The sequence below is a fragment of the Macrobrachium nipponense genome, chromosome 1 (assembly GCF_015104395.2).
Source record: "Macrobrachium nipponense isolate FS-2020 chromosome 1, ASM1510439v2, whole genome shotgun sequence".
Lineage (NCBI taxonomy): Eukaryota > Metazoa > Arthropoda > Malacostraca > Decapoda > Palaemonidae > Macrobrachium > Macrobrachium nipponense.
Window position 1 is genome coordinate 94,040,469 of NC_087200.1, and position 15,358 is coordinate 94,055,826.

The 15,358-nt window shown below is 45.0% G+C and overlaps 1 protein-coding gene across 1 annotated transcript in view; it reads right to left on the bottom strand.

The window, feature by feature from the left end:
• LOC135219468 (spermatogenesis-defective protein 39 homolog) overlaps positions 1-15,358 on the bottom strand; it is a gene marked incomplete in the record, with an annotated part of 246,008 nt that overhangs the window by 221,062 nt on the left and 9,588 nt on the right. Inside the window, 1 exon segment of the mRNA XM_064256266.1 lies at positions 9,379-9,471. Coding sequence (XP_064112336.1) covers positions 9,379-9,459 — 81 coding nt within the window.

A 15,358-nucleotide genomic window follows, 5' to 3' on the forward strand; every position in this document is an offset into this window, starting at 1 on the left:
CAATCGTGCAACGAACCTCTTGAGGATCGTTACGTTCCGTGCCTGTGCTCATAACAGGCTCTCTATTGTTAACGCGAACAGGGACCAAGAGAGTGTTTCTCGATACTTCTTGAGATATGAGAGAGCTGTGGAATTGTCCGAGTTGATCTGGACCACTCGGCCAAAAACTCGTTCTTCGAGGAACTGGAGAGCCAACCAAATTGCTTCCAATTCTTTTAGATTATGTGCCAGGACATCTGCACCCCTCTCCAGATGCCTGGCACCCTATCGCTATCACCTCAGGTGATCCTTGACCTACTGAGAGATGTTCAGAATCATTTCTAGATCTTCGATGTTATTTCAGTTTTCTGGCAGGAAAAACTGTAGAGGTCTGAATTGCAGTCTATTCAGGGAAACAAACTTCTCCAGCAAGGAAATGGTCCCCAGCAGACTCATCCATTCCCTCACCGAGCATGTTTCCTTCCCCAATAAGGCTGCACTTTGCCTAAGCAGGTGAGCATTATTATAGTGCTATGCCGCGGTAGACTCGTACAGAATTCTGTTACAGTGTGGTAAACAGCACCAAAAAGGTCCAAGAGATATCTCTGTTGAAAATTTTCTCGCAAAACGAAGGTGATGTTCATTCATGCATGCTAGAATTCCCCTCAACCCGGGGCTAAAGTCCGTGATTGTAGGGCAGAGATACGGTTAGTCAGTCAATTCCGCAGGAGAGAGAGACGTAACCGACCGCGCATGGCAGAGAACTAGCTGGTACTGAGCTACCCTACAGTGAAAGCAGCCTACGTTCGCCGTCTCACACTATTCTGCCTGAGTTGCCAGCTACTCCATTCTACAAAGGAATAGGTTTATCATCATCATCGAGCAGAAAGAAACTCTCAAGCAGGCATATTTAAGTGAAACAGAATTCGCTAAATACAGAAGCTGAGTTGGTGTTGTCGTAACAATACCTTAAATATCTAAAAGGGAAACCGGAAACTCCTGGAAGGTTGCAGGGAGTACCGATTAAATGCACTTAGAATAATAGTCCTCTCGGTTGCCATCCGTAGGGGTAACTACGGTATGCGTATATAACTTGAACCATACAATCGCTTAATAGTAATATGATGCAAAGGTAAAATACGTAGAGTATTGTAGTCACTTGGACAGCTACCTCCCTACTACATTCTTTCCTCGACGAGGAAGAGAGAGAATGGAAATCGACTGTCTTCGTTCTCTTAGCCAAGAGAACGAATTAGTATTAGTCGATGGAGATCCTCAAGTGAGAGCCGAGGAGCGAAGAGGACAGCTCAAGCTTCTTATGTTATTGGACAGAAGACTTCATGGACGTAGTCTACAAGTCTTTTTCCTCGACTAGCCTCTGACCAATGAATGAGAGCTCTTCTGAATCTTGTCAATGAGAGCTTATCCGCTTACTCGATAAAATGTTATTGAGATCTTTGTCAATGGGAACTAACCCATTTACGTGACAAAGATTTTATTTTTCGTCAATGAGGGGTTACCCACTTACTTGACAAAACGTTTAGTATCTTGTCAATGGGGGAAACCCACTTACATGACAGAAACTAATCCAGGAATTTGAGCATATAGTCTTCCCGATTCCCGCAGAAATCGAGGAAGGGGCAGGATTCCTGGTCAGAGACTGGGCTTACGGCAGGTAGGACCCTAAGGTTCCCCTTCGGCAGCACAGTCCCGAACGCAGAAGAGGCGTTTTATGACACCGAAATCTGCTTAAAGTTTACTAGAGTCCTCTTCTAGATGCCAGCTCATCAGAACCAACCTGAGTACCTTATCCATGCAGGTTGGATAGTTATTCGAGAGAAAGAGAGTCAGTGCCCCGAGACTGCCGGTCCAGGGCTCCGAAACACCAATCTAGGAGTTAGAAATATCCATCGTCCTGAACAGCCCTTTCAGATGGTCTACCTGGCTGGCAAAATCGTCCTGGGAAGAGGAAGGGACTCTCCAACCAGTTTCCTCCCATTTCATATCGAATGCCTGCTCTCACGCTTAACCTCGCTGGAAGTAGGGCAAAGGAAGTCTTGCCTTGCGCTTTCCTGGAGTCCATCAAGTCATGGATTCTATTGAACACTCCCTTAGTAAAAAGCGAAGTGGACATCTTGATGAGACCAGGCGCCTTCCTCTTCTTCGACGACGCCCACTGCGAGAGAGGAGAGCAAGGGACCGAGGGCCGAAACTTGTCATCAAACAAGTCTTAAAGAAGGCGTCTTCATTTTCAGGTTGCGAGTCGCTCAAGGACTCTGTCTCCTTTACGGGAACAGGAGAAGGGTCCTTAACCGACCGCAAAGCAATGAAACCCTGAGGCCCCTCTCGTAAAAGGGGGTCTCCTACTTGAAGTAGGGTTCAAAGACGAAAGTCGGGAATGCTTAATAACAACTCCGAAGCTTTGTAAAGTTCCGGTAAAGGAACTTGCTGCGGAGCGTTCTGAAGAGTGTCCGATAAAGGAGCGTCCTGTGGAGCATCCTGAAGAGCGTCCTCTTGATGAGCGCCCTTGCAGGAATCCTGCCGAATGTCTTCACGTGTAGGGCACCTATCGTTCTGAAGAGCGTCTTGGCAAGTGCTCTGCCAAGCGTCATGACGTGTAGGACGCCAAGCGTCTTCAAAAGCGTCCTCGCGAGCGTCTCGATGTGTAGGACGTCGAGCGTCTTCAAAAGCGTCCTGGCAAGCGTCCTGGCGAGCGTCTCGATGTGTGAAAGGTCACCTGAGAGGCGTCATGGAGAGCTGCGCCAAGCGTCTTCATCCTGAAGTGCGCGAGTACTAAAAGAAGACGTACGGCGATCGTCGTCAAGACGAGCCTTAAGGACCTTCCTTACCTCCTGACAAAGGCGACGGCCGCTTGTGCGACATCTTGCGTCTTTGTAAGGCACATGAACACTTGCAGAAACGCGCTAAAAAGGAACGCCGAGCATTCTGAAAGGCATCCTCGCGAGGGCCTTGCCGAGTGTCCTGATTCCATAGAACGCCAAGCATCCTGAAAAGAGTCTTCTCGAGGGTCTTGCCTAGCGTCTTGATGTATAGAACGACGAGCGTCCTGCATAACGTCCTTGCGAGCGTCTTGAAGAGCGTCCCGAAGAGGAGAGCAACGAACATCAAGAGAAGTCATGGAGAGCTTCCTGACGTGACGCGGCGGACCCAAAAGTGTCAACACGAGCAGCTAGAGAGGCGTCCTGGTGAGGGGCGCACCGCTCATGAAGCGCGCGAGCAACATAAGCAGATGTACGGTGATCGTCGTCAGGACGAGTCTTATGGCATTCCCAACTCCTGACAAAGGCGACGGCCGCCTGTGCGACATCTTGTGTCTTTGTCACGCTCATCGACACTTCCAGAAACGCACTCAAAAAGGACGCCTGTGCGTTCTTGGGTGCGTAAGCGGAATCTAGAAGGTGATAAGCGAGGAGAAGGAGAAGGAGACTGCCTGACTTGACAGACAGCCTCGAATCCTTCCTGCGGTAACTGGGTTCTGCCCCTCTCTTGGCGAAAACGAGGCCGATCTGACGCCCTCTCCACAACACTAGGGGCACTAACAACATCACTACACTCACAAAACTGATTGGAGAGCGAGCACTTTAGATTCCAAGATTACGGATGGAATCCACCATAACAGAAAGGGCATTACCTCTCGCAGACACTTCCTCAAGGCCCGTAGGCCATAACACAAGGTTAGGCAAATAAAGTCTACAGGAGGTTAGTAGGTTCATTACCCTGACTTCTGTTTACTGATTCTCTCACGCTCTAATTTGCGTCCATACGAATCATACGTCTTCCCTTCGGAATCAGTCAAACATCACACTAATTACATTGATCTTTCAACAAAGAAACATGTCTCGTACACCTCGTGCATACCAAGTGAGGATCTACCGAAGGTTTCGGTAGCCTCACCTTACCCCTTGCAGACAACCAACTCTGAAACTAGCCGAACTAGATTCAGACATCTCATGCAAAGAACAATCAAATTCAAATCAATCTATGATAGCGTATGCCTAGCCACAAATTCCAGTCAATAAACCAAAAGATAATTAGGATACTTAAGCGGCAATGAAGTTTCAAAATCCTAAGACGGAGGTACTGAAAACAGGTGTTTACAGTACCGGCGACAGAGAAAATCTGAATAGAAAATGGGAATGGTTCCTGATACCCACCTCCCAGCGGCGGGAATGGGTACTAACCACCTGGCTGACCACTGCGTGTGCCTGGAGTTTTGAAATTCTGTCGGACTTCGGAGAATACAGCTATATATATATCTGACAGGTAAGTTTCATGAACAAACTTTCCTTTAAATACAAATCCGAGATACTTCCTTGACTTGGGGTGTATGGGAACATGGAAGTATGCATGCTGAAGATCTATGGACGTCATCCAATCTCCCAGGCAAATGGACATCAGGACTTTGGTTTGTTTCCATCTTGAACTTTGTCTTTACGACGAAGACATTCAGGACGCTGACATCCAGGACGGGCCTCCAGCCCCCCAATGACTTGGGGACTACAAAGATACGATTGTAGAACCCCAGAGAGTGATGATCTTGAACGAGTTCTACTGCTCCCTTTCTTAGAAGAGAAGTTACTTCATTCTCTAGAGCCAAAAACCTCTCTGATCCTTGTAAATAAGCCATTAAGACAACTGGCGTGCTGAACTAAGGGAGGCTTCCAGAGGAAGGGGATAACATAGCCTTCCTTCAGAACCTTGACAATCCAAGGTTCTGCCCCTTTTTTCTGCCAAACTTACCAAAACATTAGAAGTCTGGCTCCTACACTCGTGCAGAGAACAGCACCCTCACTTCCTAGAGGAGCCCCTCTAAGATGTTTTCTTGATGGATTTAGACAAGAACCTAGTACTTCCTCTTGATCTTGCGAACGATCTCTGTCTGGCCTGAAAGGACTGGCCTCTTGAAGGGAGAGGTTGTCTTGCAACCATCGCTGGAGGATCTCTCGGTCTTTTGGAAGACTGGGCGAGGAGATCCTGAGTACTACGTACATTTCTTCTCCAGATCCAAAGCAACTCCTAAAACTGTGGCTTCAGGAAATAAGAGTCTCTTATCTTAGAGGGAGAATAACAGAGCTGATTTCTGCAAGGAAGTAACGCCCTTTGACGTGTAGGAATACCATAGCTCCCTTTTCTTGAGCGTTTCCATCGTGTAGAGAGAAAGCAAGTCGTGGGAACCATCCCTAATCCCCTTATTGGTAGATGAAATAACTCCCATCCAATCCGCCGAGAGGTTCTCCGAAAGCGAAGGGCAAGACCTAATCTTGCGGGCCAGAGTGCCAACAGACCAATCAAGAAAGTTGAAACTTCAAGTACCTTGAAAATGCCTTTCAGAAAATGTGCCAACTCTGAGACAGAAAACAAAATCTTCGCCTAAGAAAAAGCCGAGTGTCTAGTTGCGTCCACAAGACCAGGAAAATCTCACTAAGCAGAGGCACAAACACCCAAGGAAGGAGCCTCTTTCGTAGCATACAACAAGTATCTCCACCTGGAGATTTGGGAAGGTGTTAAACAAAAATAGGTCTTGCCTTGTTCCCTCTTTTCAGCAAACCAAGCATCTATCTTTAAAAGCCTTCTTTGCTGAGGAAGACAAAACCATCTTTGAGCGGTTCGAGGAAGGCATACTATCCATAACAAAAGTCGAATCCGGAGACAATGGAGAAGTTGGCTTGAAAAAGGATGGGTGTGGAGAGCAAGAGCTTCAATAAAGCTACATACGCTGAAGAGGGAGCCTCTTGATCCTCTGTTGCTTCGTCTTCAGACAAAATAAGGGAAAGATCCACATCTGCAGGAGCCTGAAGCGTGGCTTCATCAACTTGTGTCCGGGTTGAAACTGCCTCTATAGGAGTTTGCAGCGCTGCAGCGTCTCGAAGTGTCCTAGGAGACGATGTAGAGGGAGCTCTGACCTCTACTGGCGCCAGTTGAACTGTTGTGGGCACTTGCTGGACCGTCGCGGGCGCTAACTGAAGAAAGAGGCTTATTCAGTAAAAGCAGGATACTGTTGAGCTTCACCTGAATGGACTCTACTGTCTCAACAGCAGAAGCAGCAGCAGCAGCAGGAGCCAAAGGAGTCGAAGGGAGCTCCTGCGTGATGCAACCAGGCACTAATTGGTGCGTGACAGAAGGGAGCTGAGGCGTCAATGGGCGCTCGACTACGTCTGATGGGTGCTCCTGCATGACAGATACAGGAGCTTGAAGAGGAGCCAAAGAGTGGCAACGAGCCTTGGGCACCGGAGGAGCGTCAACTTCCGAGAGGCAGTCGGAAGAAAAATGCTCTGGGTTGTCCCAATGACTGCAAAAAGGGCGTGGTTCCCTAGGTTTCTTAGTAGGAACCACTGAAGCTGTATCCTAAGCGCTTCTCTTCAACGGTCGAGACTTGCCCCCCGAACACCACTGGTGTTGTGGAGAGGAGTCATTCGAACTCGACAATTTATGCACATCCAAAGGGAAACCTTTCCGACGGCTCTCTATTGCAATCCCAGGATTGCAACCTGGAAGTGACAACACGTTGAACTTAGGGGGTGACTGCTCGTGGGCAGACCCTACTGACCTCCCTTGGGCTTCCAGTTTGAGTCCTCCCCTGCACTGGGGAGTGTGACAGTGACCTTTGCCTAGGAGTGTCGGTGAGATGAACAGCCACCTCTTCCACTGACACAACACTATCACTTTTCGCCTTGTCCATAGGAACCTTCACAGATGCACCAAGCTACTACATATCTGTACTAACAGAGCAAAATGCATATCAATCATTTCCTCTAAACAGGTAATGGGGTTGGGATCATTAGTGCGGGAACCTTTAAACAGAGAAGGTGGCGTAGCAAGAGAAGTGGGAGTGGGAGCTAAAGATATTACAGGAATACTCAGATGTGAATTCAATTCAGAAGAATTCTGGCTAGCTGATTTTGAATTGACCCTAATTAAAGCCTTTCTCTTCCTGTCTCTCTCTAATTTCTTTAGATGAGATTCCAAACTCCTCCACTTCCTTTTGTCCCAGTCAATGCATTCATTACATGTATTATCAAATAAACATATTTGCCCTCTACAATTAGTACATAAAGTGTGATTATCATACGGTTAGCCTAGTCTTGCAACCTCTAGTGCAATACCTAAGGCTAGCAGAACCCGCTGAAAACACTAAGGCCTAACGGTTACCAAGGAAAAAACAAAAAGGAAAAAAGAGCTAGTTCTTATCATAGAACCTAACGCTATCTAAATGATTTGCCAAGATGGCTAATACAAGAATACAGTGGTCCTCCAGTATTCGCGGGGGATGTGCACCAGAACCCCCTATGAATAGTTAGAATCCACGAATAGTTGGAACCCCTATAAAAATGCTGAAAACAGCCTATTTTGTTAGTTAAAACTCAGGAAAAACCCACTAAAAATTTTTATACTTGGTTTTTTTAATAGTTTTATTACAAGAAGTGCATCATATAATGAAATTGATGAAAAAAAAAAACAGGAATTTCTGGATATTTCTCATAGAAAAATACCGCGAATAGGCAAATTTTCTGCAAATAATGGGGGGGGAAATTTTCCCAAGAGAACTCCACGAATGCATGAATCCGCGAATCTGGAGAATGTGAATATGGGGGGGTCCACTGTAGAGTACTTCTCCAATTGTGATTAGAAAAAGTAAAGTAAAAAAAAATTTCAGGAATAACGCAACCTGCAACCATAACCATCAGCTGGCAGAAACAAACAGCTCTTTGCCGTGTTGTTCCTCTCTCTTGCCCCGAAAGTGGGCGGGGCACTGTTACTTAACCAAGGCCAATAGATAGCGCGACATGCAAATTTCGGGATTTTAACTGCTGGCAAGGGAAACTCTTAGCTATATAATTACTGGGGAAGTTGTATATTTAAAAACATAATTCAATTAAAAAATTCTACACCTAATGGGAAATTTGGCATTTTTTACTGTAATAAATTCCCTTTTTCATCTTGGGTTAGTTAGGCTTTATACAGTATTCAGATTATCTACATAATTACAATTTCTGTGCTATTGGAATGCTCCTAATATAGATTTCTTTTTAGGCAGAAACAAGTGAGAGGAGAATATTTTTTGTGATCTCTGTATAGAGAGTGATTTCAGTGTTCTTTTCAACAGATACAGTTTCAATTTCTGCTTTTATGAACTTCAAAAATGCCATTCTCTCTCTTCAATATTCCTATACATGTCCAGTCATGGCATAGAATGTGTTTGCAAACTTGATTAGATGATGCTTAGGGTAGCTTACATAAATACCAATATCTTGATGTTTTTTTATAAGCAATAACGATGCTTCCTTAATCACAGATGACAGAAGCCCAATTGTAAAAATCTCTTAAAAGCCTCTTGTTTTTCTGGGTTTCTGTGTCCATTATTCTAAAGCAATTCAATATAATGTTGCATGTGCCAATAGTAAAAGATAATAAGGTAACCATGGCTGGACATTTAACTGATGGACATTTGGCCGAAAGCATTTAGCTGATGGACATTCAGCCAAACGGACATTTAGTCGACAGACATTTACCCGAAAATTTACAAGTGTGAATAGTATCAAAAAGCACTTCAAGCATAACATTATAGAATTAAAAAAAATACAGTAAGATGTACGCTTATTAGTATTTAAAGATTGTGCACAATTGCCCTCAGAATTGCTCTCAGAAAATCTATTTTCTGATACTCCTCATATTTCTCAATGATAGGCACGAGCCATGTGTTTAATACATATCTGATACTTCTTTTATGATCTCAATGTAACCTCTGAATTTACAATCTTTGATTGTTAACGCACAGTTTAATTGCTCTTTCCTTAGCTTTGAAACTAGATGGACGGCAAACAGAAGGGTGGGTGATTGTATATAATATGACACATTAATATAGTACATAAATATAAATACATATAACAGGCACTGAAAATAAAAACTATGGAAATGTAAACTTAGCTTTAAAACTTTTGACCAGCAACTGTATCAGTGTTGAGGTAGGTTACTAACAAAGTTGGTTTCGTTTGAGCATGGCTAGTTCTAAGTGTTTGAGATGAAAATGGCAGTTACCCAATTCAACAATTAAGATGGTAAACTCAATGTAAATGCCTATTGTTTTTTAACTGTTAAGATTGCTTGTTAAAATTAACAATGATTGCGGGTGTGACATACATGTAGGTATGTCTACTACATTTTCGGCCAAATGTCCGTTGACCAGATGTCCATTCGGCCAAGAGTCCTTCAGCCAAATGCCCATCGGCCAAATGCCCAGGAGCCACGGTAACAAGGTACAGTTCTTCAGAAAAAAACTGGTGGGGCCTATCCTATACATCAAAGAGATATACAACTAATCTGTCTGAAATGTCATATTCACTAGCATTATAAGTAAATTTGCAGAAAAAATGTACTTACATCTTCATCAAAGAAATTGTCAAGGGCAGAGGATGCTGTGTCTGTTGATCCCCAATACGCATCATTTTCTGCACGACTCATTACCAAACAATCCTAAAAGTTGAAAAAATCAAACTTTGGCTACTGTCTTCTTATTGAATAAATGAATTTCTATAAGTCATGATAATTTAAGAACATGTAGGCTGTATTGAGAATTATGGGAAATTTGATTTCTAATAATATGTACAGTACCATGCTATACTTTATTTTCTTTATAATAATATGGTTTTGAACTATATTTGTCCTTAACACACACCTGTAGGGTATTTGAAACAAGACAGCCTATTCATTGGAATACTTATGGTAAAACATTGCTGTGCGGCCATTTGATTGGAAAAATGGGTCACTTTTTCACTTGGTATTTAATTGGTGAAACAAGAATATTCAATTCAATATTTAAGCATACTATTCAAAAGATTGAAGTTTCATAAACAAAATGAGATGTGAAACCGCAATACGAAGTAAAATAAGCATGTGAAATCTTCGTAAAATGGCAATTTGTCCAAAATTGTATTTTCTGGGCTCAGCCGTGTTGCTCCGTGAAATAGGTTCCTTTTTCCTAACTATACGAACCTGAGGTCTTTACAATAGGAAGGTAACTAGCGGCAGCTGGAATGGTCGTAAGCTTCGAACAAGGGAGTTTGGTAGTTAACTGCTTGTCCGACAGTGAAGAATCACTTTTGCTTTAGGCCCAGGAAAAATGCAGAGTGAGGGGTGGCATGAGGTGGGACTATACGTAAAGGACCTCGGGTTTGTATAGTTAGGAAAAATGCAATTTTGGACAAATTGCCATTTGTTCCGATACGTAATACAAACCATCAGTCCTTTACAATAGGAAGACTCACTGCTTGGTGGGAGGAATCTGAGTCTTAAAAACAGACTGGTGTTCGCCCAACCTTGGATTCCCTCCCTGGTTGTAAGAGCAGAGGGAGGGATCCTAGCCTCTGCCCAATTGATCGGGGTATGTACCGCAGGATCAATGGTCAGACCTCTGGACCCAAGTAATAAGAGGGAGGCAAGCGTACCTCCTAAAACTAGCAAGCAAGAACTTGTTCCTATTGCAAGAGGCAATATAAAGTCATGGGTTTGTCTCTTGTTGGCTTCCACTTCCCCCCCCCTTGTTGGGGGAAGTGGTGGATATTCACTCCTATCCCTACTGAAAGGGATAGGATGGGGCTTGGTCGAGTAGCTTACCTGCATCTCATCCTGCTCCAGCGGAGTGACAACCGCGTCCCTCTGCCCACAGGTAGAGGGGAGAAAAAGATGGGGAAGAGAAGCCAGTCACACTCTCATTCACTCATCCATTCATGCAGTCACACCAGGATTCGATGCTGTTCTGTCCGCTCGGGTACTGGGTAAGCTACACAACGTGTTGAGCAGCCACCACGGGTCCCAAGGAAAAAGTGTTCAAGGACCTGTGGGCAATATCCCGAAGGTAGCAGTCTGAGGTGCAGTCTCCCCAAGGAAACAAACTTCTCCAGTGAGGAAATGGTCCCCAGCAGACTCATCCATTCCCTCACCGAGCACAAATCTTTCCTTAGGAAGGCTGACACTTTTTCTAAGCCTTGCTGCTGACGTCCCTGGGATGGAAAAGCTCAAAAAGCCACTGAATCCATCTGAATCCCCAGATACACCATGGATTGGGTTGGAATCAGATGTGACTTTTCGAAATTCACCAGTAGTTCCAGGGACTTCACCAACGATAAAGTTGTTTGAAGATCCTTCAGACACCGCGTTTGAGTGGAGGCACAAATGAGCCAATCGTCCAGGTACATAGAGACTCTGATATTCGAAAGATGAAGCCACCTCGCCACGTTCTTCATTAAAGTCGTGAAGAACATAGGGGCCGTGCTCAATCCGAAGCAAAGCGCCCTGAATTGATAAACTGTCCTTTTTAGGACAAACCGAAGATACTTCATCGACTGTGGATGGATGGGGACGTGAAAATACGCGTCTTGAAGGTCTAATGAAACATTCCAATCGTTTGGTCTTAAGGTCTCAAGAACTGACTGAGGTGTCTCCATCTTGAATTTCTGCTTCTGTACGAACCGATTCAGACTGCTCACATCTAAGACTGGTCGCCAACCTCCCGACTGTTTCGGCAGAATATCCTGTTGTAGAAGCCTGGGGATTCCAGGTCTACGACCTGTTCCACCGCTCTCTTTTCTAGCATCTGCTCGAGCAGATCGTAAAGGATCTGTTGCTTCTCCTGATGGTAAATAGGGGATAAATCCTTGGGTGTCGTGCACAGTGGGGGAGGCTTCAAGAAAGGAATCTTGTACCCCCGCTTGATGACGTTGAGCGACCAGCTGTCCGCATTCCTCTCTAGCCAAGCTTTTGAGAATAGTCGAAGCCTGGCTCCTACTGGTGGCTGAAGGATCGCTGGTTCATTTTTTACCTCTGATTTTAGCAGAGACTCTGCCTCTGGAACATGTATTTCCTCGAAAAGATGTTCTCGAGGAAACTCCACCTCGAAAGGGCTTCTGCTTCTTGAAAGCTTGCGTCCGTGCAGACGTCGAAGAAACAACCGTACTTTTCGCAGACTGAGCTAGGGGGTCTTGGGTAGCCTTCTCTTGTAAACTGACAGCCAGATCTTTGACCATAGCCTGGGGAAAGAGATGGCTCGAAAGAGGAGCATACAACAATTCTGCCTTCTGAGAGATAGAGACCGCCTTTGCAGTAAAACCACAATAGGTCGCTCTCTTCTTCAAAATCGAGGTGCAGAAGTGCGAGGCCAACTCCTCTGAACCATCCCTGACGGCCTTGTCCATGCATGCAAGCACACTGGACAGCTCCTCCAGGCTAAGCGAATCAGGACTACGCGATCGGTTATCCAAGACCCCTAAACACCAGTCCAAAAAATTGAAGACTTCTATCGTACGGAAGAGTCCCTTCAGATGATGGTCTATCTCAGAAAGGGTCCAGGGCACTTTCGCCGTCAACAAAAGGGATCTCTTCGGTGCATCTACCAAGGTAGCGAAGTCACCTTGGGACATAGAGGGAGCTCTAAAACCTATCTCCTCCCCTGTCTCGTACCAAAGACCTGCCTTGCCTGTCAGTCTTGAAGGGGGTAAGACGAAAGCGTTCTTGTTTCGGGCTTTTCTTGAATCCATCCAATTCTGAATTTTCTTAAATGCCCTTTTTTTTTAGAATGAAGTAGCATCTTCAACAATCCTGGAGTCTTGATAGCCTTCATCGATAACAATTGTGAAGGAGGCGACTGAGGGGCCTCAGGTTTAAACTTTTCTTCAAAAGATGTTCGAAGCAATTGAACCAAGACCTGGTAATCTGAAGATACTGTAGAAGATTGTTCTTCAGTTATTTCCTCTAATAAGTCTCCTTCCTGAGATTCATTACTATCCTCCGAATCTCGGCGAATGTCTGAAGAAGCATTATGTCGTGCCTCCAGCTACGCGTCACGCCTGGCGTCCAGCCGAGCGTCCTGCCGAGCGTCACGCTTGGCATCCAGCCGAGCGCCCCGCCCGGCGTCGAGCCGAGCGCCCAGCCGAGCGTCAGGCCTGGCGTCAAGTCTCGCTGCCGCCTTAACGTCGTGCTCTGCAGACCCTCGTGCACGAAATCTCGAAGGCGAAGTAATAGGAGAAAGAGCGGGGCAAGGAGAAGGAGAAGGAGACTGCCTGGATCTCTTGACTGGCAGCTTATCATCCTTCCTCCTGTGACGTGACTTTTCCTCTTTCTCTGCAACCAACAAGGCAATTTGATGTTGCAAATCCTCAATCCTCTTCGATTTAGGGCTGATCCTGTGAGAAGAAGAGGGGCGAGGGGAAGCCCTCCTCCTTCTCACATGGGCCGCCACAGGTATATCCTTAGCGCAACCAGGGCGCTCAAAAGCATTGTCGTCAAAAGACATCCTCTCCGGCGATGATCGCAAAACAGCAGGAGAAAGGACGTGAAGCGTCCTTCTCCCTGAGACCAAAGGTGACGGCCGCCTGTGCGACATCTTGCACCTTTGCTCTCTTTTGCGGGCAGAGAGTCTTCAAATTGTTCTGGAGACGACCACAAAACAGAAGGGGCTAACGGATGTGCAGCGTCCTCCTCTGAGGAATCAAAGACGACGGCCGCCTGTGCGACATCTAGCGTCTTTGTTCTCTTCAGAGGGCGCGATCGCTTCCAAAAGCTCCAACTGCTGCACGGGGAGGACGTTTCTGATGACGAAAAACTCTCTTTCAAGATCCGTTTACGAACTTTGGAAGCCTGGGAAGAGCCCCCAGGTCTTGCCGAAGGGACATCAGATCGGTTGTCCGACCCCCCTTCCGCAACACTCGGGGCATTATCACTACACACCACTGCACTATTAACACCTTCTAATGCTAGCACTATTGATTCCAGGCTATGCAAAGATTCAAGAATCATCGATAGGGTATTACCCTCCACAGACACTAATGTAGGGCCTGAAGGCATCACAGGTTTAGGAGGGATAAATTCCACTGGATGTGTAACTGGCGTTACACTCCTAGAGGAAGACCTCCTTACCCTATCTCGTTCTATTTTACATATATATGATTCATACGCCTTCCACGCAGAATCAGACATACTTTCACACTCCTTGCAGCGATCATCAAACATACAAACATGTTTCCTACAATTCGCGTACACTTTATGGGGGTCTACCGAAGCTTTCGGTAGCCTCACCTTGCATTCTTCCACACAACATACTCTGGCGCTAGTCGAACTAGATCCAGACATCTTAAGTTTAAGGAAAAATCAAGCCAAATTCAAAACAATCCACAATTAGCGTATGCCTAACCACCGATCCAAATCAAATAACCTAAAATCAATCGGGATACTCAAGTAGCCAAAAGAGTTCCAAAATCCAATGACGGAGGTGCTGAAAACAAGTGTTGACAGTACCGGTGACAGAGAAAAATAAAATGACAGAAAATGGGAATGGTTTCCTGACGCCCGCCTCCAGCGGCGGGAACTAGGTACTAACCACCCCCATGGCCGACCACTGCATGTGCCGGGAGTTTTGAAATTCTGTCGGACTTCGGAGAATACAGCTATATATATATCTGGCAGGTAAGTTTCATGAACAAATTGTATTTTTCTCAATCAAAACATATGCCCCACAATGCTAACTTTCCTCTTTTAACGACTTTCTGGTCATTGCAAATTCGGCCCCATAATTTCTTATGGTGCGAAAACAGAGGCCCAGGGACCGAAAACTATTGCGTCACACTACGGCGGTAATCCGGCAGTAAAACATCTTCATATATCCAAAAAGTAAATAATAAAGATATATATGTGCATTACAATTATAACAGTTACATGAATATCTGATAATCTGCGTGAATAACTGGTAAACTGTTCTGCAAGAAAGTTGAGTAAAGCAATTATTTACAATAGGTACAAAAGCCAAGATTTCGCGCGTCATAATACAGGAGTTAAACGAACGTTCTAATTCCCAAAAACCAATTAACTTACTTAAATTTGAGTCAGAATCGAGTTACTTTTTCAATAACAAATATTTTCAAAATTAATTATCATCAAATATGTATAAAATATTGATGTTTTACTATTTATTTAAAAAATTATTGAAGTGCACTTTTCGTCGTCTTCTTCTACCAAAACAATTGTTACTCGGTGAGGGAAAGTTTTCCGATTGTTGTGATGAAAGTGCCCCAGCGTCTGTGGGTACAAGTGGTGTGCGAATTTATCACAGGAAATGGTTAGTTTTATTGACACAATGCGACTCTGTAAACATCGAGAGATGGCGTCAATCATCTAAATATTCGAGTTGTAAGTAAAATGATATTGTTATGAATACAATAAAGTTTGTTCATAACTTACCTGGCAGATATATATATAGCTGTATTCTCCGAAGTCCGACCAGAATTTCAAAACTCCCGGCACACGCAGTGGATTCGGCCCAGGTGGTAGTACCCATTCCCGCCGCTGGGGAGGCGGGCGTAAGGAAACCATT